Source organism: Lissotriton vulgaris, chromosome 9, assembly GCF_964263255.1.
Source record: "Lissotriton vulgaris chromosome 9, aLisVul1.2, whole genome shotgun sequence".
Taxonomy (NCBI): Eukaryota; Metazoa; Chordata; class Amphibia; order Caudata; family Salamandridae; genus Lissotriton; species Lissotriton vulgaris.
The window spans coordinates 189,397,695-189,423,955 of record NC_141697.1 but is presented as its reverse complement, the minus strand read 5'-3'; the positions used below and the strand labels follow the sequence as shown (position 1 = coordinate 189,423,955).

Sequence of the window (26,261 nt, the reverse complement as noted above, 5' to 3'; positions counted from 1 at the left end):
CCGTCAGAAACCTGTTTGAGTTCTAACGTAGCAATCTGCACTTTAAACACGGAGACCGTGCGCTCCTTCTCCTGTCTTCGCACATTTCACTGCTTGTCAGCTTTCCACACATCATGGACCATTTTTTAAATTCTGCAGTCACCATGTCAGTGTTGGGTCGTGCCGGTCCTCTCCCTCATACTCTTGAGGTTTCATGGAAGGCCGTCTCGTTGAAGCTTGGCAAAAATAATAGGGGGCTCGATCCCGCCTTCTAAAGATAGCGGCATCACGCATCCCTTACAAAAATAACAGATGACAGATGAATTGGCAGAGGAAGAAAAAATATGACAATCTGCTGCATCCTTTAATTCTGCAGTTTATATCCCACGGAGAGTTAGAAAGTGCACTGGAGGAACAGCTGTCACCATTTGGTGCATTTAATTAAGACCCAAGCCAGGCAGTGCATATTTTAATCCAGAGCAAATCAGGTGGCTTGTTAATTTTCTCATAATGGCCTCAACTGTGATCCAGAAAGAATGTTTGAGAAAATCATACTGCATTATGAAGTACCAAATGTTTTCATTGGAATAGCCCAGACGTCACAACAAACCTTACTTTACACCCAGAATACACTAAATGTACCCCTACATGTAAAGGATCAGCAGGCAGTGGAGGAAACTTGGTGTGGAATTCCTCAAAAACATCACACTAAAGTAAATATTGGATCCTGTTCTTGTAAATGAAATGTTGATCCAATTCTTGTATGAGACTGGATGCCCATCTTTGGACCCTCAAGCCCTCAATTGTGCCACACTTTCGAGAGCAACTGACTCCATATATCTTTACACTTTTGATGTATGTAAATTTGCAGTGTTGCCGTCCTGAGTATCTGTGATTGTTCCAGACATTGAGTCAAGTGTGAAAAATACCTGTCCTTCCATCTGAACTAGAGGACGCATCGCAGTAAAGTTGATGTTGAGTGAATGCCTGTAGAGACCAAATCAATGTTACTTTAAAGTGCAGATTGAAATGCTATTGAACCGGGATTCACTGATTATCAGTGTTTTCAGCCTTCATCATCCCGACTATGAACTAAAGTGTCCATCTGATTGTATTATAATTATTATTTAATTGCCCTGGATATGAAGAGTCACTTTACCTCCTCCCTTGTGCAATGATTTGTTTGAAGTTAGAGCAGCAGTTTGGTTGAATGACCTTTTGCTCTAGTATTGAGATGGTACCAGTATATCATTGCAAGTAAGTGAATCAAAATCCATACATGTTTTATGAAATCAGAATGATGAAGAGCGGATTCTATCTTGCCAGAACTGGAACCTTGACCCCTGATATAACGCAGATCCTGCATTTGGTGCAGTACTACCATACAGGATTCAACTTCCAGTTCAGAAGTGTGACTTCAAACACCATTGGTTCCATCAGTAATATTGATGACTAACACCATTTGATGCACTTTAAAAACAGTAGACATTTTGGGCAACATAAAATGTGCTTTAGCCGATGTAAAGGGACCAGCTTAGTTTCTCCAGTGGAAGAAATTGATCGGTATTTTAATTTTGCACAGCAATTGGGAAATATTTTTCCTAAGAATAGTTCATCAACTTGAATATGAATGATGTACAAATGTTTGTTTCTTCTACTGCACTAAAGCCTCTTTAAGATGGTTTGAGACTTAACCTAGAAGCCACCTTCTTTCCAGGGTTGTATTCCCTCTTCTATGAAAGATTCTAACCTTTAATCTCTTCAGGCATAATAAGGCTCTTTTTTCCTCCAAACAAAAACATCTGGAATCTCCGTCTTGTGCTGGTTCATTCTGTTATTTTCTCATTATTCCATCTATGTATTTATTCTGCAAGTTAGCATTAGTGATTACCAAATTTCATTTTGTGTCCTCTTTCTTCTCTTCATGCTTTTCCTTGGAATGGCAACAGTTGACATTAAAAAACTGATGGCAGGTATGAAACAAACTATTACTTTAGTTTTAAAATAATGTGCTGTGCAAAGGATAGGTTTTCAAAATGGGTCAGGGCTTTGTTGAAAAAAGAAGTGAAGGCCGCTCACCTTTTTTTAAATTGTAGTTCAGACCAAAACATTGGCTGTAATAAGATTTTTTTTAAAGTCCATTTCGCAATGGTGTGCTATTAGAATTTTAGAATTTGGTGTACTACAATGTTTAGGATACTTTTATATTCGGCACAATAACTTTCTACAAGAACTGTCTTTCACTTACGTTAAGTCATTCAAGAAAATTGGAATACAGTCCAAGAAAAAAACTTGATTGTAACAATGTTCCGAACTTGTTTTGGCTAGTTCATCTTTGAATTTAATTGTTGTGCCTTCTTTAGAAATCTGAACATTTTTCAAAAAATGGGGCAGCGGAATTTGGTTGCCTTTGAAGATAAGGAAATATACAACGTACCTGGCTCAATGACATCAACTTGGATGGATTCAAAGCCTAACTTTAAACCTATGCTAAGTCATTCAGATACAATCTTGACAGTGATCTAAGCTCCACAACACCAAGAAAACCAAGATTGCTTTCTCCCAGCTTTTATGAAACTGTTCCTCCCTGAAAACAACTTCAAAACTGCGGTTAAAACCCTTGTACTTTTGCATCCGGATGGTGGCAATGCCCTGCTTCACGGCATCACAAACTCCACATTTAGCCCCACCCTGTCAACTAAAACATCCTACATACCACAACATGCTTCATGAAAGGTCTGCAAAATTATGATGACACCCCCCTCACTTTGCCAGCCCATACCATCTTCACGACCAGCTGCATCATCTACAAAGTCATCAGCACCCACCTCTCTGACTGACTGCCTCACCATCTCAAGTGGCTCTCAGCACTACCACATCCAGGCAAATGTCAGATTGCAGACAAAGCAGGCACGAAAGAAACAAGTGTGCAAAAAGCCTTCTACATCTATGCATGCAGGCTCTGGAAAACTAATAACTTCAAATATCAGAACAATCCTTACCCTTCTTCAATTTAGGAAAGAGTTGGTGAAACACCTCTTTAAAGAATACTACATTGGAACACAGTAAATAGTTCACCTTCCCTCGCAGAGCCCATCACCTCTTCCTATATTTACTGCCTTTGACCATGCACAGTGCTCCGCTGTCTTTCAGCCAGGTGTGCCCCAGACAAATACCACATACAAAGATGAACACAATGTACTAAGCATGTCTTTCGTGTGCAAAGCAAGTATTTGGTATTTAAATAGACAACCCAATGCATATATATATCTGAGCTTTGGTACCCACCAAGCACCAATACTGCTGTGCTGATTCCACCATATTCATATTTATTGTCCTTCTACATTCCTGCCAAAGAGAGTACCAATTATTCTGTAGTCAACTAGTGGTGATTTCCCCTTTCAAAATAAATCCTATGATAGGATTACACACATATTCAATTTGTAATTTGACCAAAATATGTAAAATCTCAGTTTATATGTTGGATTATTTATTGCTTTTGTAGAAGAGGATGGTTACAATCAGTGTGAGAAAATACAGCCCTTCAACTCATGAGTACATTTCAAAGTGGCCAGAACTATTTTATCACAAATTGTATCCGTGACAGTCATTCTAATATGCCTTAAAAAAGAATACATCAAAATTAAATACATAAAGCATAATTGTAGAATAGTGATTTAAATAATACAGCAGCATATTTCAATGGCTTTTCCTTATGTGTATTGTATATAAATATATTAGTTTAGCTAAATATGTTAATAATAATGTACAAATAAAAATTGAATTTTCCCTCTCATCTTGAATTGCCTTGTGTCATGTTGATCCAATCCTGTTACTCAGGGTTCTGTGACCTTTGATTTCAAATTTAGATCCTACATCATTTCCATATTCTACGTCATGCTTCTGGGTCATGTTACAGAAAGGGCATGCTCATTCTGTAACAGACTGGGCACTCTTGTTACCCGATTTAACGAAGGTTTGCGACAAATTTATAATGTACATCCTACACATTCAATTCATTTTACTTGGACATTGGCTCCTTTTGGAGCTGCAGATTCTAACTGAGATATCCACGTAGGTTTACTTTGTTGCAAAATTGTAAAAATCACCATAGGTTCTTTATGATCTAGTTAATTTGAGTAATTACAATTAACTTTGTCTTTCATTTATTTTCTTGATTAAACAGAAGGGCTTATGAGTGGTGACCAGATGCATGAATATAAAAGTTGTGAATATAGGTGTCTTACGGCTGGTGTGGTTGCGTTTGTGTTCTCTGACTTGGCCTGCTTTACAATGCATGTGAGAAATTGTCCTTATACCCTGCAATTTGCAGTGCCCAATAGTAAAGTAGATAACAATTATGTGGTGGTGAATAATGTTGTCATAAAACTATTGGGAATGCTGCTTTCTCTCGTGCTAGCTTGTAGTAACACTTGATAGCAGTGTTCATCTTTTGACTCAAAACATCCTTCAGTCTATATACATGATACGATTATTGCATGTTGATTGGTTCTTCACATTGAATATCCTTTACAGATGAAATCTGAAGTGAATTAGAATTTGAACCAAATTGGTTATTTGTGAACGGGAGAGTGAGACACAGTCAGACTTAGACCTTGTTGTGTGCTGTCAGATTTAGATGTTATGAAGCTGTTTGTGGTACTTCACCATGATTAGCTATGAACATTCAGTTTGTATGAAACAGGAAACCGGAAGTAGCGTTTGATTCACCGTCCCTTTGGAATATGTAAACAAGACAGATTTAGAATACTGCCAAAATGTATTTGATGAGAAAACAGCATTAGAATTCCAGCATGTTTTCGATTCAGCTGTCAAAAAAAATACATATTTTTTTAACTCTATTTATTAAAAGTGCTCAATAGACCATTACATACATGCCTCACTTGTGTGCGTACATGATAAGGCTTCAATATTACAACTATGTCTGTGAGAGAGGAAAAAGATTGCAAATCACAGATGATGTCCAATACATACTTATACAGCTAAACAGTATTGAATCGGGTGCCTGCCTTGCCAACCCCCGTATATCCCGACCCGACTGATACATATCACTCCCCATCCTGTCGATCTATAGCACTTCTACGGTGCTCATATCTTGTCCCATTTTTTAACACAACCCCTGCTCCTATACAACGTTTCCACTGCTCGCTGGCACACGTCAAGATTTTCTTCCCATTCATCCACTGACGGCAGCAAGTGTGCACCCCACCCCCTGGCAATATTCCGCTCAGCAATCCCAGCTGCAAGTGTCAGCCGTATGCCACTGTGTCTGGGCCAATCCGCGTTACCTCTACTCATCAGGAGAAGCCATTTAGCATCCATTGTGACCTGCACCTATCACCCAGACGTAACGTCCGTCACTTTCGGCCAGAAGCAGGTGATTTCAGGGCATTCCCACAAGATATGGAAGAATGTTCCTTCCTGATGACAGCCCCTAACACATAGCGCAGTTGGTGCCCTACCCATCTATATAGGTGCTTATGCGGGTACTAGGTACGGTGCAATATCTTCAATTGTATCAATCTGAATCTCGAGCGAACTGTGATCTCCCTTGGACTCTGCACTGCCTCCTGCCAATCCTCAGCCTCCAAATTTCCTATGTCCCCCTCTGGGGCTCCCTCGCAGGGTCAACAAGGGGTCTGAAGCATTATTTATTAGTTTGCTGTAAATTGTCGAAGTCGCTTTTTCAGGGATGGAATTGAGCAATAGGAAACATCCTTTACACCGCGGATGTTTCAACGCAGTGCTGTTACGACGCGTCCTTTACAACGCAAGTCGTAACCACGACTTGCGCTGGAGGGCGCTACAGGATTAAGAATAGTATATTTACTATTCCAACACCTTCCCTGGTGTCCACGGGGACTGGTGTTAGAATAGTAAATTATACGATACTTGATATACTATTCTTGATCCGCGCCCCCAACGCAAGTCGTTGTCACGACTTGCGTTGTAAAAGACGCGTTGTAACAGCACGCGTTGTAACGGTATGTGTCGTAACGTCATACATCCTTGAGCAACAGCCTATCCTCCAGAGGCGAGTGATCCGGGACTGGGGTCGCCCGAGGGATAAAACCTTTAAGTGCATGCATTAATCTAAGGTATTGATAGCTCTGCGTCTAGTTCAAGTTGTATTCTTGTTGTAGGTCCTCGAATCTAAGGGGAGCCGCCCCCCTCCACAAGTCGCCCAGTCAAAAGAATATTTGATCATAAAAGTAACAAGTAGGAATTGTATTTGAAAAAGTTGGGAAAAGGACAAGGTAGAAAACAAAGACTTTCTACAGAGAATATCAAAACTGTTCTTTCCAAAATGCATGAACTCATTCATTGCTGGTTAGGAGTTAAGTGTGAGAGAATATATTGACATTTTAAATTCGTTTGACTGCACGGACACCAGTCAACTGGTAACCTATGTTTTGAAATGAACTATATAATGATAAACACTGTTGTGTTATTGTTCCTCTGGTTTGGTGCTTCCTCTTATTTTGCCATTGTTAGACTACTTTGGGGCCTTGACTGTAGTTCTGTTCAGCAGATGCAACAAAAAATAGACTCTTCCTAACACATCAGAACTTCGCTGACAAATTAAGGAAGAGACTGGTAACTACCTACAAGACACTTATTAGTTGAAAGCAGCCTGCTTGGAAAAGCCTCTATCTGGTCTTCCACCTGTTGTGAGGCGCCCCTGATATGCTACATACCTTCACAGTTCATCTCTAACAAAGCAAGAGCGATTGCCGCTTCTCTGCCCAGGTGCCCCTTTGTCTCCCTAAGCCATTCACATGCCTGTTCAGACTCTCTCAACCAGTGTCCAGTTTTTCACTGCATCTCCCATTTGACTTGGGTTCTGCTGTTTGCTGGAGTATCTCACTGGTTAACTATTTTGTGACAGTGAGAATTTCTGAGCTGCTTACCATAAGGATCCGGTCAGTGTTATTGTGACACTGTACCAACTGTTTTAAGTCTTGAAGCCTCTTGGTCCATAGCAGTGTCAACCACCCGTGTCTCACAGTGTGGGGCATGCATGATGCTAGCTTTGGAATTTCACTCAGTTTGTGATCTTGGTCATGCAGCATCACCAAAAAAGACTTTGTAGTCCCTCCAGTCATAGAGAACCAGATATGGTCCATCCTTGTGACACCTTTCCACGTTGGAACAGCTGCAAACTCCATTCTTGGGTAATCTCTTGGTACAATTCTCCTCTGAGGGAACCCAGGTCACAATGTGGCCATGTGCCTTTCTGCAGAGATGATCATTCTGAGAGTGACCTTCGAGGCTGGGTAGTGACCTAACTCCCCATCATCAAAGCAAGAGTGCATCACGGCTGCACCAGAACAGTCGTAGGAGTGCTCACGTCCAACAGGCAGGCAGAGATCATTGAGCTGAATATAGTGCAGAGGGGATGCACCGCATGTCTCGTTGGGTGCAGATTCAGGAATGCTGTTGTACTGCTTTCTATGCTAACCTGTAATAGCAGTTTATTGAGAGGACCCATGTTGGCAAGTGTACACTGGCTACAGGCCCTTCATGTGAAGCTGTACTTTGTGTCTCTTTCTTCATATCATTTTCCATTTTGGCACAAATGTAAATATGTCTTAGTAACCTCTACGCGTGTGAGACACACTCATCAGTATTAAATGAAGGTCTCCATTAAGATGACCCCTCTTACATTTATATATCTGAATAAGAACTCGAAAAAGAAACTGCCATTGGGAAAGCCAATGGGTCGTAGATCTAAAAGGATGAGCTTTTGGATTTACCAATCCTTTTTTGCAATGTCACACATGTGCATGCATCAAGACACGTGTGCATGTAAGGCTAGCAACCTTAAAATGGGTTTTCTGTTGAAGAAGACATGCTCTAAGATGGCTTCCAATGCATGCACATGTGTGCCATATACCACTTGTATCATGATGAGTACTCATACTGCATCAAGGCACGTAGTGGCCAATTTTAATTTACCATTCTAACATTGTTGACTGCTGTGTAAGAATGGTTCCATACAATGTTGGGAAAAAAAGGGGAAGTGCATGCTAAGTGCTACCGGAACTTTAAAAAAAAAACTGCGGGACTGGGAGCAAGGAAGATATCATTGGGTAGCAGGTTAGGGAAGTAAAAAAAAGTGTGCACAAAGGGAAGAATATGATCCCACGTAACAACATACAATTTAAAAGCAGATAAAAAATTGAATGGGGAGCAGGGAAGGAAAGGAAAAGAGGGGGAGAGGGCAAGGGAACACATGCACTGACACTTAGTGCTTAAAACAAAAAGAATAACCTCAAATATGCAGTGGAAGGATATAACTCATCAGGTCAAACAACTGTGAGGCCGAAATCCTCCTGTGCAGGACAAATACAAGAATAGAGAGTAAAGCCTTCAAATGAAGTGCACACAACTGATATAGACAGCAAAGTCCTTCAATGACGAGCAAGGGGCTAACTCAAGGCTCGCACTTAACATATATATATATATATACATTATGAATGAAAACAATGGGTCTCCCTATGATATCTAAAGTGGGCTGTAGCCAAAATCTAAACATCCTCCGGTAACCAAACACAACAAGCATTTACAATGCAATCGGTCTCACCTTTGGGACCTTATATGATATTTAGCTATACAGCACATTAGCCTGAGTGCTGAAATATCTACTGTTCTTTAACATGGAGAGAAAGTAAGCACCAAACTGCGTGACACGCCAGGTACGGGAACACATGGAGAGAAATATTGCCTTTCAGCGGGAAATAGTGTAGTCCAAAGCTCTGTTTTTAATATACAATCAGGACCTTTGGTGGAAAATACAAGATTTGGAAAAAATATTATTGTCTACGGGTGCTCGTGGAAGACAATTTCTATGGACGAGAAGCTAGAGAATGCTAGACTGATTCTGGTATATTACTGACCTCTGCTGGTCGTTTTCTATCTAGAAAGTTAAATAGAGGCAGTTGCCAGAAATCGTTTTCTATCTAGAAAGTTAAATAGAGGCAGTTGCCAGAAAAATAAAAAAAGAAAGTCCCTCAGAAGAAAGCAATTCTGGTTACTGACCACTACTGGTCGTTTTCTATTAAAGAGGCAGTTGAACAAGCAGAAAGCAATTCTGGTATTATACTGACCTCTACTGGTCGTTTTCTATCAAGACAGTTACATAGTGGCAGTTGAACAGAAAAAAAATTCCCTAAGAAAAGCAGACAAGTCCTAGGGCCGATTTCCAGAGCCCACAAAGTACACACACATATAAGAATATACTAAAGTATATACAAGAGGTCTCGAATGCTCAACCTAAAAAAGACATAAACAGAAAAAACATACAACTGATTCCAATTGCTCAGCAGGAAAAATGAAGGCGTCATACAATATAGAATTTTAAGCATCTCGCCATCCAGAAAATACAGTCTGTTACTCCAGGAGTATTTCACTCAAGGGAATCCTTAAAGTGCATGCATCATATTGGACTTCGCTTTATTATTTTGCTTTAAAAAACACCTTGAAAAATTTGGAAATGGCAGTTAATGAAAGATGTATCCAGCATCACAGATTCGAGTTCGAAATGCAGAAAGTTAATTCAAGTCTGATGTTCTGATACATTATGTTGCACGTTACATGCATGTATTATCAACTAGGAAAAGTGCCTGAGATTTTTTTATTGTATTCGTTTTTTAGTTTTTTCTAATTTGCAGACAGTATTGTAAGGGATATCAGCACAGTTTACAGAAGACATTTTTTAATATTTTACATTCAAACACCATTGCAAAAGTATGCACAAATACTAATGACATTTTCATACAGTCAGGGGGTCGAGTACAGTTTCTGAGGTACAGATTCGTGGTAGGAGGGAATCTGATCGAGGTAATAAGATTAAAAGCCATTTTAGATGCAACCCATGTAACAAATAGTACGTGTAAAGTGCAAAATTTGTGTTTGTGTACATGAGGATTCACTTTTGCAAAGAAATTACCTTGTTTTCTGATACAAAAATGAATAGTTGTGCTGCACATTTATTAGTAGGAATTTACCTGCAGCTGCAAAGTAGGTGCACATTGATGCATGAAGGACATATAACATACCCTGGCATTTCAAATCCTGAGGTTTAATGTGAAATATAATAAGTACCTCTATCTCTTCCTCCGAACAAAGCACACTAACCCTTTGCCTCTCTGTTTCCAGTGGCTTGGTTTGCATTTGACCCCGGATCCGCACACTCCGACATCATCTTTTCCAACGACAACCTCACTGTAACCTGCAACAGCTACGACGACCGCGTGGTGCTAGGGAAAACAGGGTTTTCCAAAGGTGTCCATTACTGGGAGCTGACAATCGATCGCTACGACAATCACCCGGACCCTGCCTTTGGCGTGGCCCGCATCGAGGTGGTGAAAGACGTGATGCTGGGCAAAGACGACAAGGCCTGGGCCATGTATGTCGACAACAACAGGAGCTGGTTCATGCACAACAACTCGCACACCAACAGGTACGTCACGCTGTTTTGCCGTTGGTCCTATTAGACCGGAAGCTGCGCGCCAATGTCAACAGACGTCAACAGTGCGTCAACAGCGTCAACGGTGTGATTGAGCGATGCAGTGCTAGTGTCTACGGCCCCCAGGGCTGCTCTGTAGCTGTCACTTCCTTCAAAACTTACAAGGTTATTCATGGCGCCACTAGCATTCAGAATAGTATTACATGAATATATTCTTCCCAGGAGTATTTTAATTTATGGCAGTGAAATGGCGATATGAAGAATTGAGCCTCTATCTGAAATCAGTACATAGACGGGTTTATCAGCCATAAACAACATAAAGGAAATATACAGCAGCCTATTTTAACTCCATTTCATTTTACCTACTCCATCTTGGCACACTGAGCGGTCATTGTGTGTAAATAACCCCAATAATGCTTTGTAGTGAAGGAATGTATTCCTGCCTGTAATGATGCACTTCCTTCCCCCAATAACTCTCGGAGTCGGGTTGCTGTATACTCTATTTATTCAAGTTATATCGTACAAGGAGCGCCGAGCATGTCCTCTGCCCAGCCTGCTCGCGCGCTAATGCCTCGCTGCGCACGCTGCCTCCCTACGTCACCGCACGTCACGTAGCTACGTGACGTGCAACGCTAGAGCGCTCACTACATATCTCCCCTTTTTCCCAACGAACTATATGTACAAGTCCTGACTCATGTCGTAGTCTCTGAATCTCGCCGGCTGGACCACCTCCCTTCCCCTTCTCGTCAGTCTTACCGGGGTCGTGGCAGTTGTCGCTTCGCTTTCGTTACCACTTCCTAGCGCAGCCGCACTAGGCTCACTCCTGCTCCTATCCTCTTCATTCTGCTGCTCCCCGCTCACACCATTGTCCTCTTGTCGTGTCTCTCCTATGTCTAGATCCTCTCCCCCATATTCACAGGGGGTCTCGCTGCTGTCCTCGCTGTCTCTATCTGTTCTATTGACCCTCCAGCAGAGTATTTTGTTGCACCTGGCCATGCGGTCTTGCGACCACACGTTACCGTCGCTCAGCAAGGCCGCCCTGCCTTTTACTTCCACTACTTGCAGGTGCTTGCTGTACTTGCTTTCTCCCTTTTTCTGCAATGTGGCTAGTCTTACTCTCACCCATTCTCCTTTCTCCAAAGCGGTGTTCTTTACATTCCTCCGCGCATCATAGTGTTTGGTGTACACAGATTGGGCTCTTTCCAGGTTGGCCTGCACCACAGCCGGTGACCACTCACTCTTGATTACTCTTTCCTTCCATATTCTGTTGTCCTGAGTGAAAGGCTCCCGGCCTCTGAGAATCTGGAATGGACTATAGCCAGTGTTCGTGGGTGTTATCCTATATGCCCATACCATGTGCCAAATCTCTGCTTCCCAGTCTTTGTTGTCTGAGATTGCCGCTTGTATCGATCCCATCACCACTCTATTAAAACGTTCCACCAACCCATTCCCAGCGGGATGGTATATGGATGTGTGTTTTGCAGTGATGCCATTCCTCCGCATGAATTGGGACCATTTTTCAGATCGGAATTGGGGGCCGTTGTCACTGAGGACACATTTTGGGATGCCCTCTCTCACAAAAGTTTCGGCCATGAAACTCACTATCGTCTCCGTGTCCATTGTTTCTTCAATTCTCAATTCCGGCCATTTGGAATATCGATCCACCATTACGCAGATGTACTTCTGTATTCCTTGTGCATTTAGAACAGGACCCAAGATGTCTATAGACAGTTCCTCCCACGGATTTTTTGGAGGATCAAATTTCCCCAGGGCTGGACGCAAGGGTTTGAGTGTTTTGTCTGCGCCTTGGCACCTCGGGCACTCCCTAACGTGTCTCTCCGCTCTTATGTCCATTCCCGGCCACCAATAATTCTGCTTGGCCCTCAGTTTCAACTTCCCCGCTACCAGGTGGCCTTCGTGCAACATGTCCATCAACAGGGGGATCATTTTGGCCGGTGGTATGACTCTCTCTCCTCTAAATATGAATATGCCTTGATCATCCGTTGATAGTTCCTCCCTAACTTCGAAGTACGGGATGAGATCTCGCCCTGTCTTGTTTTTGTCTGGCCAACCCCTTACTATATGGGCTTTCACTTCTTCCAGGATGGGGTCTTCTTCGTATGCTAGTTTCCATTCTTGTCTGCTTATGGTTGTTTCTTGATCTTCAGTGAGAGCGACCCACTCTTCCGCTCCCTCGCTGCGTTCTGTGCTGGGCTCCATTGCTGCCGCCCTGCTTAGGTAATCCGCCACTTTGTTCTTATTCCCTGGGATATGTTCCACATCGTATCGGAACTCCATCAGTTTGAGTGACATCTTGGAGATCCTTGGCGTTGCGTCTGCATGTCCGCTGGATGTGAGTACCTTAAGCAGTGGCTTGTGGTCAGTCCTCAACCGGAACCTGGTGCCCCACAGAAATTGCCTGAACCGAGACATGGCCCAAACTACTGCCAGCATTTCCTTCTCGACCACGCTATATTTCTTCTCGTAGTCGCTCAGGGTGCGGGATGCGAAGCATATCGTTTCCACTCTCCCTTGGCCGCGGTCTTGCATGAGGACTGCTCCCAGTCCTTTGTCGCTGGCATCCGTTGTGAGTATTGTGCTTCCTTGAGGGTCGAATCCTTGTAGCGGCACAGCTCCTGCCACCTCTCTTTTTACCTTTTCGAATTCTTGCTGGGCCTCTTCCGACCACCGGAATTCGCTGTTTTCTCTTGTGAGCAGTCTCATATTATGGGTCTTTGAGGCGAAATGTTCCATAAACTTTCCGTAGTACTCTGCCATCCCCAAGAATGATCGGACTTCCTCCTTGCTGGCCGGCGGGGGTGCGTCGCAGATCGCTTTCACATTTTCCGCTTTGGGGGTTACTCCTCGTGCACTTATCTCATGGCCCAAGTACGTCACCTTTTCCATTCCTATGCGGCACTTGGCCCATTCTGCCGTGAGGCCCTTCTTTTCCAGAATACCCAATACGTCATTCAGTTTTTTGTCATGGTCGGATCTGTCTCGTCCCATCACCAAGATATCGTCCTGGAAGTATTGGACCCCTGGTCTGTCCTTGAACAACTGGTGCATGAGTTTTTGGAACACCGCTGCCGCTGAGGCTAGCCCGAACGGCATGCGGCGGAATTGATAGCACCCGAAGGGGGTTATGAACGAGGTCAATTTGCGGCTCTCCGGGTGTAATGCAATTTGGTGATAAGCTGATGTTAAGTCTATGGTGGAATACCACTGGACGCCTCTCGTGCTGGCCAACATCTCCTCTATTCGGGGTAGGGGGAACTTCTCTACCACTATGTTTTTGTTCAACTCGCGCAGGTCAACGCATAGACGGACCTTGCCGTTGGGTTTCTTCACCACCACCAATGGCGCCAACCATTCAGCGCAGGTAATCGGCTCGATGATCCCTCTTTTTTCTAGCTGCCGTAGCTCCTCCTTTACGTCGTCCCTCACAGCCAGCGGGATGTTTCTCACCTTGTGGGCCACCGGTACCGCTCCCTCTTTGAGGATGATCTTGTGCGCGAACTTGTCGAGTTTCCCCACTGTGCCCCTGAAGACCGTTGGAAATTCCTTCTTCCATCTGTCCGTGTCAGGCCCATCATCTTGCTCCGTCAGCAGGATTTGCTCCTTGCCTCCTGGGTCCAATTTGATGCCTAAGTCTCCCTGGTCGAGCCACCCTAGGACCGAAGGGCCTTTCTCGGAGACGTGCACCTTGCACCAGGCGGATCTGCCCCTGAACTCGAAGTTCAGCTTCCTGCATCCAGCCATGGGGATGCGGTCTCCATTGTAGGTGACGGGACGTATGTCCAGTCTATCCAATTCGGGGCCCAGTTGTGGAGCAAACTTCTCCTCCCATACGGTTCTCGGAATTATGGTGTAGGGTGATCCTGTGTCTGCCACCACTTGGATTCCAATGCCTCCTATCGTCATATCCAGGATTGGCTTCATCGTTCTCCTTCCCTCGGCACCTCGGACTTGGCCATCCACGCTCAGGATCTCGTCGTAGATGCAGAGGACCGTCACCACCTCTTCTTCAGCCACTTCGTCCGGTTCCTCCGCTTCTTGGCCTACGTACTTCACTGCACTCTTGGAAGCTTTCTTCCTGCACACTTTCTCATAATGGCCGACAATTCCGCAAAACATGCATTTGGCGCGAAATGCGGGGCACTTCCGGTCGTGCGCCTCGTGCGACCAACTTCCGCACCTGTAGCAAGATCTTTTGTTACTTCCAGCCGTTTTACCCGAGGGGCCTGGTTTGCTTTGCCATCTGCTCGGACCCTTTTCTGGCGGTTTCCGTGTTTGGTGGTCTCTGTGGTGCTCTTCGTTGTCCACTTTGTTCACTACGCCGCTGGGCACAGTTTCTTTCTTCGTGGCCGCTGCGCACCTTCGCGCCAGTTCGGCCCTCTTGACTATCACTAGTACGTCCTTGAGTGAGGTGTCCCCTGCAGCCCATAGCTTGTCCTGCACATTCGTGCAGATGGTGTGCATCACCACTTGGTCTTTTATGAATTCACTTTCCCAGTTGGCGTACCTGCATGAGGACGCTAGTTTCCTCAGCGCCGCCACATACTCTTCCACCGTTTCCCCTGGTTGTTGTTTCCTTTGTTGGAAGTTAAACCTGTCCACTGAGACACATACAGATGGTTTGAAGTGTTCATCCAGGTCTTCCATTGCGTGTGCGTACACGTCGTCATCCGTCGACTCTCTCTTCTTAGGAACCAGGCTTTTGTAGATCCTCAGGCCTTCCGGGCCCAGGTTTAACAGTAGGATACGTTTCTTTCTCGGTGGCTTGAATTTCTCCTCACTTTCGTCTTCCAGCACTTCTATAAAATTATCTATGTACTCCTTCCAGTCCTCCCATTTCATGAGAGGTTCCCCTGGTCTGGGAAGGAACTGGACTGGCGCCATCGCAAACCCCGCTTGCGCGCTCATCTTCTCGCCCTTAGATGTGGGCGGCGCACTTTCCACGCTTCTCGGGCTCCCTGGCGCGCTGTTTTGTTCCTTCTCGCTGAGTAAGGGTGGAGGGCTGCTCCTTTCGGCCCCTTCCCGCTCAGGTGGGGTAGCCAGTGCGGTTCCCTGTGGTCCGTGGTCGTGACTAGCTTCCTGCGTGGTTTGCGTCGCAGCTCCCAGCAGGTTACTCACTGCGCGCCTGCGGTGCACTGTTCCGCGTGTTTATTGGCTCCGTTGCGCTCCTTGTGGTGCCCGGTCAGGGTGTGGTCACTGTGTGTTCCCTCGGGCCCTCTTTGCTCTCCGCTCCGCGACTCCGCTCCGTTTCCGCTGTTCGTCGCGTGATTTGTGCCGTGGGGGGTCGTGGGTCGCTGATCCCACCCTCGTCGCCACTGTAATGATGCACTTCCTTCCCCCAATAACTCTCGGAGTCGGGTTGCTGTATACTCTATTTATTCAAGTTATATCGTACAAGGAGCGCCGAGCATGTCCTCTGCCCAGCCTGCTCGCGCGCTAATGCCTCGCTGCGCGCGCTGCCTCCCTACGTCACCGTACGTCACGTAGCTACGTGACGTGCAACGCTAGAGCGCTCACTACACTGCCATTGCTCAGATTGTCAGCCTCACCCACTGAAGAGGGTGCAGTAACCCGCTTCTGCAGTGTTATGAGTGTTATAACAGCACAGAAAGCACAATGCTTGGCCAGCTGTGCAAACGCAATGCAGTAGTTTAAGAAAGAGGAGCTTCTTCCCAGGACAAAACTTCCTGACTAACAATAATAATTCTTATTAGCGATACTAACCAAGCACGGACTGTTAACAAAGAAAAAGGCAACCTGGCGCTATTATCATGATCCGATACAGATGTGTAAATCCTAGGCCATGCTTCTCCAAAAAGTAGCTCGCGAGGTACTGGTATTGCTCCAGCCTTTTGGAAGTATCTCTCCAAAATTAGAAGCTTTTGCTTGGTTGAATTATTATATAGTCTATCAAACTTGAAAAGACAAAATGTGTGTATTTTCAGAACTCAGTAGCATGTGTTTGGAGAAAAATGATTGAATTTACAAAGTACGTTTAAAGCTGATATTTGAGTAATAAATCTTGAAGCATTTGGGGCGGCTTATTACCAGTAATTTTACCTTGGTGGCAGGGGCATTGCACTATGGCTGATATGTATTCCCCACATTGAGGCATTCCGAATTGACAAATCTTTTTTACATCACCTTGGTGAACGGTTGCCATCAGTAATTTAATTCAATGTATTTAATAAGCATTTGGATCTCTAATGAGGTCCACTTAAAAAGTACATGGATAATCATAATATAAATCCAGCAGCCATTAAAACGTTACTTCAATAAAACCATTCCATCTACACCATTATATCAATTTATACAAAGGTAATCAAACAAAACATAAAAGATTTCCAAAATTACCACTGGGATATTATTTAGACATCAATAAAGCCCAACGATGTAGGAAAGCTAAAATAATCACTCCATGAGGAGAAGTGTGGCTCAATGGTTAGAGCGGCAGACCCTGATTTAGAAGTCTGGTCCGGGACCAGGGTTCAATTCCCGCCTCGGTGGGTCTTGGGCTCAATTTCCTTGGACCTGTTAATTCGCGCCTCGGTGCCTATTCCCACTCTGCAACTCTGGCCAATAGCTTGGCTAATCTCCACAACAGCCCCAACAACACTAGGATGCCTGGCTTCACCTTGGGGGTGCCCAGGAGTGGGCACTTCACAGGGAAAGGCCAGGAAGGCGTCCTCAGCGGTATTCCTACAAGCGCCGAGATGCCTCCGGGTAGTCATGCGCTATACAAGTACCTCTACATTTACATGATGGATTATAGAACATATACAAAAAGATAGATTGACATTAAAAAGCAGTTTCAACTGATGGCATATTGTAGAATAAAATACTTCATTTTGCAACAATAATAACAAGTCATTAGGTAAAATGCATCTTAGAACGGCAATAAGGTAGGAGCAATCAAACAATTATCTCCTGTACTAGAACAATAGAGGATCGGGTCCTGTTGATTATGAATACAATTAGGAAAGAAATACTATTATAACAGCATCATATAGTTTTATCTAAAGTGCATCAAAAAGCAACACAAATATTTCCCTAAGACTTTTTTATGATGGGAAAAGGGACCTAGTTAGTGCAAACGCCAGAGAATTAGCAACAGTCATATATTTATAATTGTCCACAAAGGAAAAAAACAATACACGAACATAAGTTAATAGTTTGTATAACCAACCATACTCGGGGTCTAATAAAACCAATTAAAATATATTCATAAACTCCCTAAAAAAGTTAAAAAGTTTAGTGCATGCTATTTCATTTTTTGGACAAAGCAGACATTTTCTAGCTAATGTAAATTTTTTTATGCCATTCTTGATAAACATAGGACATAGTCCCTTATATCAGAATGCGATCAGAGCAAGGCATACAAAAAATGCATGATCGAGATTCTGAGTAGCCGGATTACAAAAATTACAGTTTTTTCCACCTACCAAATTAGGTGATCAATTCCCGACTAGGGCCTAGATGTAGGTAATTTTATTTTACCACTTCTAAAATACCGAATGTTACCGATTCGGTATTTAAGAAGTGGTAAAATAGAGGGGGAGGGGGGTTGTAGGTATTACAGAATCGGTAAATACCGAATCGTTAAGATTCGGTATTTACCGATTCTGTAAATACCGATTCGGTAATGCCCGTTGATTCCTATGGGCATTGAAGCTCATAGGAATCAATGGGCATTACCGAATCGGTATTTACCGATTCGGTAAATACCGATTCCAGCAAGGGTGCAGGGGGTGTCACTTTGACACCCTCTAGCACCCCAAATACAGGCATGTGTGCCATGTGGCACACAGACATGCCCTGAGGGCATGTCTGTCTGTCACATGGCTTAGGTGTGCTTGCACACATGTGCATGCACACCTGGATTCGGTATTTTACCACCCAATTGGATTGGGTGGTAAAATACCAAATCTGAAAGGCCTTTGGGACTCAAAAGAGTCCCACCTACATCTAGAAGTTACCGAATCGGTAAAAATACCGATTCGGTATTTTAACGATTTGGTAAAATTACTGAATTGATAAAATTGGCCCCCTACATCCCAAACGCCCATTTACCGGTCGGTAACGGCCGAAATCGGCTGTTACCGGACGGTAAATGGCCACCTACATCTGGCCCTAAGTCATTTAAGGGAAAGAGATTCATGCGAAAAAGAGTAATCCATCTACGGATACCGTGGCTTAAGTTCCACAAGAGATATTTCTGAGAAACTCTCGGGGAAGCATTCTTAACTATTGTTTCCAGGCTGGCTCTCATTCTGCAAATACTAATATCTCTCTGATTACTAATTAGGCCACTAGAAATCTTTAAAAAGGATTTTATTTCTGTAGGAGATAAAGATAACACAAAATCCTCTTGCACATCAAAATGTTGCTGTGCCAAAAGGAAATCATTATAAAAGGCGTATTTGTACATTTGTCCTTCAAAAATTTCCTGTTGGATAAACTCCTCAAAGAAAAAGGTTCACTATTCTTTAGCTGATATCAGTAATTACTGCTGGTAACCTTGCATATCGTGACTACTGATATAATCTTGTCTATGTGGCCACTTTTAAGACACAACTAATATTAGTAGCTCAGGATGAATTTCATTGAACATAAGTAGCTCTTATTCCAGAAAAGTTTGGGAACCCTGCGCTAGAGCTTAGAGGCAGGCCTCCAAGGCTTTCCTAATAGTGAGAAGATTGTTGGTAGAGCGAAGGGAGGCAGACAAGCTTTTCCATAAGCTGGCCACCTTTACAGAAAAAGCTCTGCAATCTACATGAGCTTTCTTGAATTTGGGTAAGTTAGCAGTCGTTGAACGCAGCAACGCGCCATAGTTTGTGTTGACGTGGATAAGGTCCAGCACGGTGGAGAGCTCATTGGGCTATGCATAGTGATTTGAACTTGATTAGCTTGGCCACACGGAGGCAGTGAAGAGAGTTCAGGGCCTTTGACGTAGAAGAGGAGCAAGGCAGCCAAGAATTTCGCTGCCATCGTCTGTATGCGGTGCAGGCGCGCAACAAGATCACTTGGTCTGCCTAAAAACAAGACGTAATCAAGTCTATGTAGATTGATGCATTTGCACCACAAGAGGGCGAAAGCGATTTGGCAACAGAGGTAATATTTTATGCAGTACCTCCATTAATACAAAACAGGTAAAACATTATTTTATTAACATAAATAGAGAGCGAGAGATCATTGTCCATGTAGACTCGCAGGTTTCGAACAGAGCCCCCAGACTAATCACAAATAAAAGTGATTGCAGCTATGGATGAAAGTGATGAAATAGGATTAACACCAAGGCAAGATTCAAGGTGCAACAAAGCTCATAGTAAATAATGTCACACATTATTTGAAGTTCAAGGCAGTGCATAGCAAGGTCGCGAAAGTGACTAATGCAGGAGAATGGGTCAATTTATAAGAAGGTTGAGCAGAATTGCAAAATATTTGTCGATTGCCTGTAATTTTTCATGAAAATTAAACAAATTCATGAGTATTGCTGGAAATGTAGTTGCTGGTATGGGCAGCATGATATCCTGAACTGGATATGGGGGTCATGATGCCATGCATTAAAACATGGTGGCCATTGGTATCATCCATTATCTTTTATGTTCCTTCACAGGTAACTCCTGCCCTAACAAACAACATACACAGTACAATGCGTGCAGTACATGCAAAAGAAGGAGCATTAGACATAGTGCATTCCGCTGCGCACATGGCCCCTTCATGTCACAGTCCTCTATGATTGAAGGTGAGTCGTGTCTGAGGAACAGCGATACCTCTGACACCTGTTCCATGTTAATCAATACTTACCTTAGAGCACCATGAGCAACATGTCTCATGGGTTAGGGCTGCCCAGCCCACAATGCAGGGCTACTGGTCTCTACAGCAACAACGCCTACACATCAATGTGCTGGAACTAATGGTAGTTCAGTTAGCAGTGCAAGTGTTTCTCAAGGCTTCATTTATGAAGCTGGCTGAAGATGGTGGACACTGACACTCATTTCTGTCGACAAGAACGTCTTTTTAACCATGGGACAGAAAGTGATGGAAAAAGGAGAGAGTGAGGCAGAAAATGGAGAAAGAGGGAAGAAGAATAAGATAGGGAAACAGTGACAAAAGAGGAAGCAAGGTTAAAAAATAACCTTCAGGAGTGAAAGAGAGAGACACGAAGTATATTACATTGGAAGGAGGAGGGCTGGGGTGGAATCAAATCTGAACAACTTTGTATTCGGTAAACCCAGCATTTGGTAGTACCTCAGCAGGCTCCAGGGAAAAACTTTCATCCCAGAACTTGTTTTTATTTTATTATTTATTTTTACAAATTTACTACAGACTGCACATGAGTGAACACGTGAGTGAAAATAGGTGAGTAACCTAACTTAAGTGAATAAGTATCCTACATGAGTGAATGCTAATGCATGGAAGCGGCTCAGGCAGCTTTCATACCAAACAAAGTAATGGAAGGAGTGCCTAAATTAATCTCAGCCGCTGATGATTGTTTGGTGCCGCATTCCAAAACACAGTTTTTCACCCACTCCTCCGCCATTCTAGGCAGAAACCATCCATACGCAAATCACTCTTAGTCGTGCGCCAATAGGAACATTCTAGCCAGTACTGCCAGGCTGGAGATTACTTCAAGCATTCCTTCCATCATTTTGTTGCTTTTTGAATTCTGGTTTAATAGCACCCATTGTGAGTTGCACCAATTTAGGTGCTGTTATTTGTGTATAAAGGCTGAGGAAGGTCAAGGAGCGAAGAACATTCAGAGAAGGGAGTGGACATAGGCGAAAACCATTTGCCGGTGGCCATCCATGTGTCACTTCACTGCTGCTATCCACGATTTAGACAAATACACAAAATCCCTCAAGTATCTTAGCTGGGTAGCCTGTGGCTAGTGTGAACATTCTGTAAGTAACAACTCTGCTGTGGATATTTGCAAGGGATGTGCTTAAAACATGGTACCATTGTAAAGTGGGTTCATTGACCAATGATAAACAAGAAAAGGAGGTACTCCTGTAAAGTATTTGAAGGTTCACATTGTCCTTGCAGTCATTTAAGCCAAAGTGAAAAGCTTAGGTGTAAGTATGCAGGGCTGAAAGAGGACCATAAGCTAATAACGCAGAACACAGAAAGTAATCCATAGGAATCAACTATTGTGAATGCTGCCTATATTGGTTCTTTACAGCATCACCCTAAGTTTCATTACTCACGTCACTTATTATATAGAATGTGCCCTCGTTTGCCTGTAGGCCTCAAATGTTTTTCGCCTGTGACAAGAGAGAGTTTTCAGGGCACAAAGCGAGTCAGTACAAGTATTTTACAGGCTTTACTTACCCCACAGTATGGAGCATACATAACAGCAGAATTATCATTCTCCAGCTTCACACACACATCAGTTGTTAATAAAGACTTGCAAACTACAGACCTTATTCACAAATATATTTTCAGTTGCACACACGTGTTTAAAGCTGAAAATACCTTAGTTACGCCTACACGGAGTGTGCAAAGGGATTCCGTGCAGGTGTAAATGCATGTTTGCAGCATGTGCTTCTGTGGTTCACATACTGTCCACACTCGTGCCATCTAGTGTTGGGCTCAGACATTGCATTTTTATTGAAGTGAAAAAGAGATCTCATTTTATAGGTGACTTTTCATATCTTGTGGAAACCATGCAGGACACAGACACAAACTCCACCTTGATGACTTTTTTACCGCCATCCAGTTCAAACACCTGTTTGAGATCCTCAATACGTCACGCTACAGAAGTCAAAATACTGCTATCAAGACTCAGAAATGCCATCTTCCAATGCAGAGCTGTATATGACTAAGAGAAGCCAGGGACCAGGCAGTATGAGAATGACTTTCATATGGAAGGGTTTAAAAAACACACCATTTAAATTCTGCCCAAATGCAATAGTAAGTTCCTGTTGTCGGACCACCATCGGGTACCTAACCTCTATCTCCACAGAGTCCACCTGTCCTTATTAAGCCTTCCAGTGCAAAAAGGTCATTTTATGACAAAGACAGTAGGTGCATCGTAGGATGCAGCGCCGCTCTACAGAGCCAACTTCTGGACATGGCATCAATGACTCAAAGGAACATCCTCGAACAGCAAAAGGGATGAGCCCTCCAGTAGTCCCGAGACTCAAGGGGAGTAAAATTCAAAATACATCTTAAATTTCTCTGATTTCGGAGAGCATTCTTCTCTAGGGACCACACCCAATACAAAAACCACACCTAGGATTTTGCAGCCACACCACTCAGGGGAACTTCGCTCTAAAGTTTGACCTCAAATTAAACCTTGGCGGCAGATGGCACAAGGTCATGCCTTGAGTCCTGAACCTCCTCCAACAAGGATTCAGCAGCCACCCTCTGTTCCCAAAGCCTTTTGGCCCGTAAAGGTATAATAGGTGCCGGAGACACTTTACACTACTGAGGCCGAGCCTCGACGCTGAGAGACCTAGCCTCAGTATTGAGAGCCCACTCGGCCTGCCCTGGAACCAACATTGATTCTGAAGGAGACTTCAAAACCAGCCTTAGCCTTGACTCCAGGTCAGCATCCTCTTCAGGAAGACAACGGAGAGCCGCTTGATAGCCGGCAGCTGAGAATTTAGGGAAGAATTATAAAGACCCCCATAACCCCCCCCCCTTCTTCATTTGCAGCCACGTACCACTTAAGAGTGTCTGGATTCCAGACCAAGATGTGACAGCACCTCATCGACCAGCCGTTGCTTGTTGAAACCCACTTTGATCACATGTTGACTCCATGCTGGAACAAATAAAGGAGGACACTGCCATGGCAAAGCCTCGATCGCCCTCCAGAGCTAGCCACCAACGTCAGACTTTAGCTGCCAACATGTGTGTGCTCTCCATTGGTGCCCATGGCTAATGTATGGAATTCCACACCACACTACCAATTATACTATGATGCTGGTACAGCATCGGCGAAGAACACCTACTGCTGTCACTAAAAGAAGTTCAAGCATCAATTCAAAAGTGTCTTGCCGAACCTGACCTTCCACTCCACCCAGGTCAAGGAATATAACTCCTGGGCTTTCTTATACTCCAAAAATACAGGACATTGAGGCCGCTCTGCTACTCCCTCATTCTTTGATCTGCTTTTTGGTGGGTTGTTCATCCGTTATGAAGTCAATTCTGCTGCTGGCCAGTGCTAGGATGCTCCCCTGGGAGCGGAAGTGCGCTTTATAAGCAAAACTTTAATTCATTCATTCATTCACTCACTACTAGTTCTCTCTACCACTCACTCTGAAAAACATGTAAGTTTATTCAAAGGTGGCAACTCTCCAAGATGTTATTCCGCTGCCCCGCATCTGGAATTACATAGTAGCCCTCGATTTGAAGGACCCCCTACTTCCATGGCCCCATCCTCAGCTCAGCAGTATCTCTGGTTTGTAGTAAGTAGAGTACATTATCACTGCAAAGTCAGTCTCTTAAGAGTCACAATAATGCCCTGAGTGTTCACCAAATGGCTCTCGAAGTGTATCTTCGAGGCCATACCTGGATGACTTGATGGTAAAGAGAAGCACCCAAGTGGAATACCTCACTCACACTTAATTAATCCCACTCCTCCAAACACTGGAGTGCAACATCAGTGCAAACAAATTGTGCCTTTGCCGCAACAAACACAACCTTTCTTGGAAGCAATGCTTGATACAGTACCAGCACAGCCTACCAACTAATGAGAGCGTGCAGACATATCAAAGCGGAGTCCCTTTTTATCAGACGTTGCGTCCTCTGACAGTGAGAATGACGGCTTCTTGAAGTACAAACATCCCAAATGTTCAATTGCACTTACACCTGCTGCAATCATAGCAGGTAGAACAAGGGTCACAAGCAACTGGGCAGTGGGAAGATCTAGTGTTGGTGGCGCCCACTTTTCAGCTCAAACTGCAATTGTGAAATCACAAAACAGGCCACTGGATAGGCCGTTTCTTGACTCCCAGCTGCAAGTGACCATCAACAGAGATGACTACCTCACCGGAGGGAGCACACATTGGCTCATCATTATGATGGAACTGATGGCAGTTCAGTTAGCTCTGCAAGCCTTATTCTCAGCTTTATTCGTAATAAGACAATACTCATTCTTACAGACAATAATAGGGCCACCATGAATAAGCTTCAAAACACCGGGATATGCGCTCACCACAATTGTCCAAGCCAACACAGACAATTTGGTACTGGGCCTTTCATCACCAAGTCTTCCTCCAAGCATAACAACTGCAGAGAAGCCCGTCAAATTACACCAACAACACATAAATGGGAAATCTACGCCCAGGTTCCCCCAAAATAATGTCAGTGCTGGTGGGGCTCAGATGTAGACCAATATGCAATGTGTGAGAATGCAGAATGCCAAGGTTTCGCCTCCAGGTACCCACTACCAAGGACATGGGCAATGTGCTATGGATGTACAAGTTATGGATGTTTGCTTAGTATTTTTCCCCTTTCTCCCTCGTTCTATATTAACTCCTTAGGAGCGTCAAACGTTCAGTGCCCAGTGCTGAACGTTTGAATAACGGGTGCAGCCCCGTCGGCCAACAGTCATGCGCAGCACTGGCAAGGTAGTGCTCGCGACGACCGTTGGCCGACGGCAGCACTTAAAGGGTTAAGTGAGGAATTTGCGACAAGCATCAGTGATGCTAATGCTCATTGTGCCAACTTGGATATGGCATCCATTTTACTCACTCCTTTTGAAAATGTCAACATACTCCCACAAAAACTACCACTGCACCCAGACCTCCTTAAGTAGTATCAAATATTAGCTGTGCCAGCCCAACCGCAGGGCAATTAGTCTTGAGTTTTGGCACCTAAATTCTTAGAATTTGGCTACCTACTGCTTCCTGAGAAATCCATGCAAATTCTAAAAGAAGCCAGAAATCCCACTACATTGGCATGTTGCATGGGCAAAGATGTGTCCATTATTGTACCAGTCTGCACAAACAGTCCTAGAGGCCAGCATGCAAAACATTATCTGTTAATTTCTACATTTACAAAAGGCAGGACTAGCCTATTATTTCATGAGGGGCAGCTTGTTGATGTATCCACTTTCCTGCAAAACAAAGAACTCCAGTCTATTTCTAAACTTCCTGTGAGTAAAACCGTTTTTCAAGGGCTCAAAAGGGTGAGCTGACTTCAAATACCACCATTTCCTTCTTCGAACTACAAAATTGTACTTGCAAGACCTATTTGGCCACCACTTGGGCTGTTCACTCTTGCCCATTTTAGTTTCTTTCCTTGAAAGTGGACTTCCTCATTGAAATTACTTCCCTCCGCAGGATTAATGAACTTCAAGTCCTACCAGGCAAAAAGCAATTCATCCAAGGTGAACCATGTTTCTGTCAAAAGCCGAATATCCTTTTCATGTCTATCAAATCACTGATGTACCTTCCTTTTTCCTTCAACCACTGTTGTTTATGAAAAGGGCAATACGCACTTTCAATGTTAAAAGAGCACATACTGACTACATTAACTGTACGAAATCCTTTAGGAAAAACTAAGCAGCTCTTTGTTGCTTTTTTCCTGCTTCACTTTAGCACACCAATTTTCAATGCAGGCATTGCTGTGTGGATTGTCACATGCTTTGAAATCTTTTATGACAAAGCCAAATGCACACTTCACTCTGTGCCTAGGGCAAATTCACAATTCCTAAGAAAGAAGCCACTATGATTTCACTGGGTAGCACCCACTCTCAGGCATATGTAAACCTGCAACATTGTCAGCTCTCCACACATTCACTAAGTCCTTCTGTGTGGACATT

At 43.8% G+C, this 26,261-nt stretch overlaps 1 protein-coding gene across 6 annotated transcripts in view; it reads left to right on the top strand.

Moving 5' to 3' along the window:
• The window catches only part of TRIM9 (tripartite motif containing 9), a 457,236-nt gene that overhangs the window by 382,617 nt on the left and 48,358 nt on the right, over positions 1-26,261 (top strand). For 5 of the 6 annotated variants that reach the window (XM_086937313.1, XM_086937319.1, XM_086937316.1 and 2 more), the window contains 2 exons: positions 1,929-1,952; positions 10,162-10,465. In XM_086937313.1, the coding sequence (XP_086793439.1) occupies positions 1,929-1,952; positions 10,162-10,465 (328 nt within the window). The remainder of the gene's footprint in view (positions 1-1,928; positions 1,953-10,161; positions 10,466-26,261) is intronic. The other variant, XM_086937315.1, reaches the window with a different exon arrangement.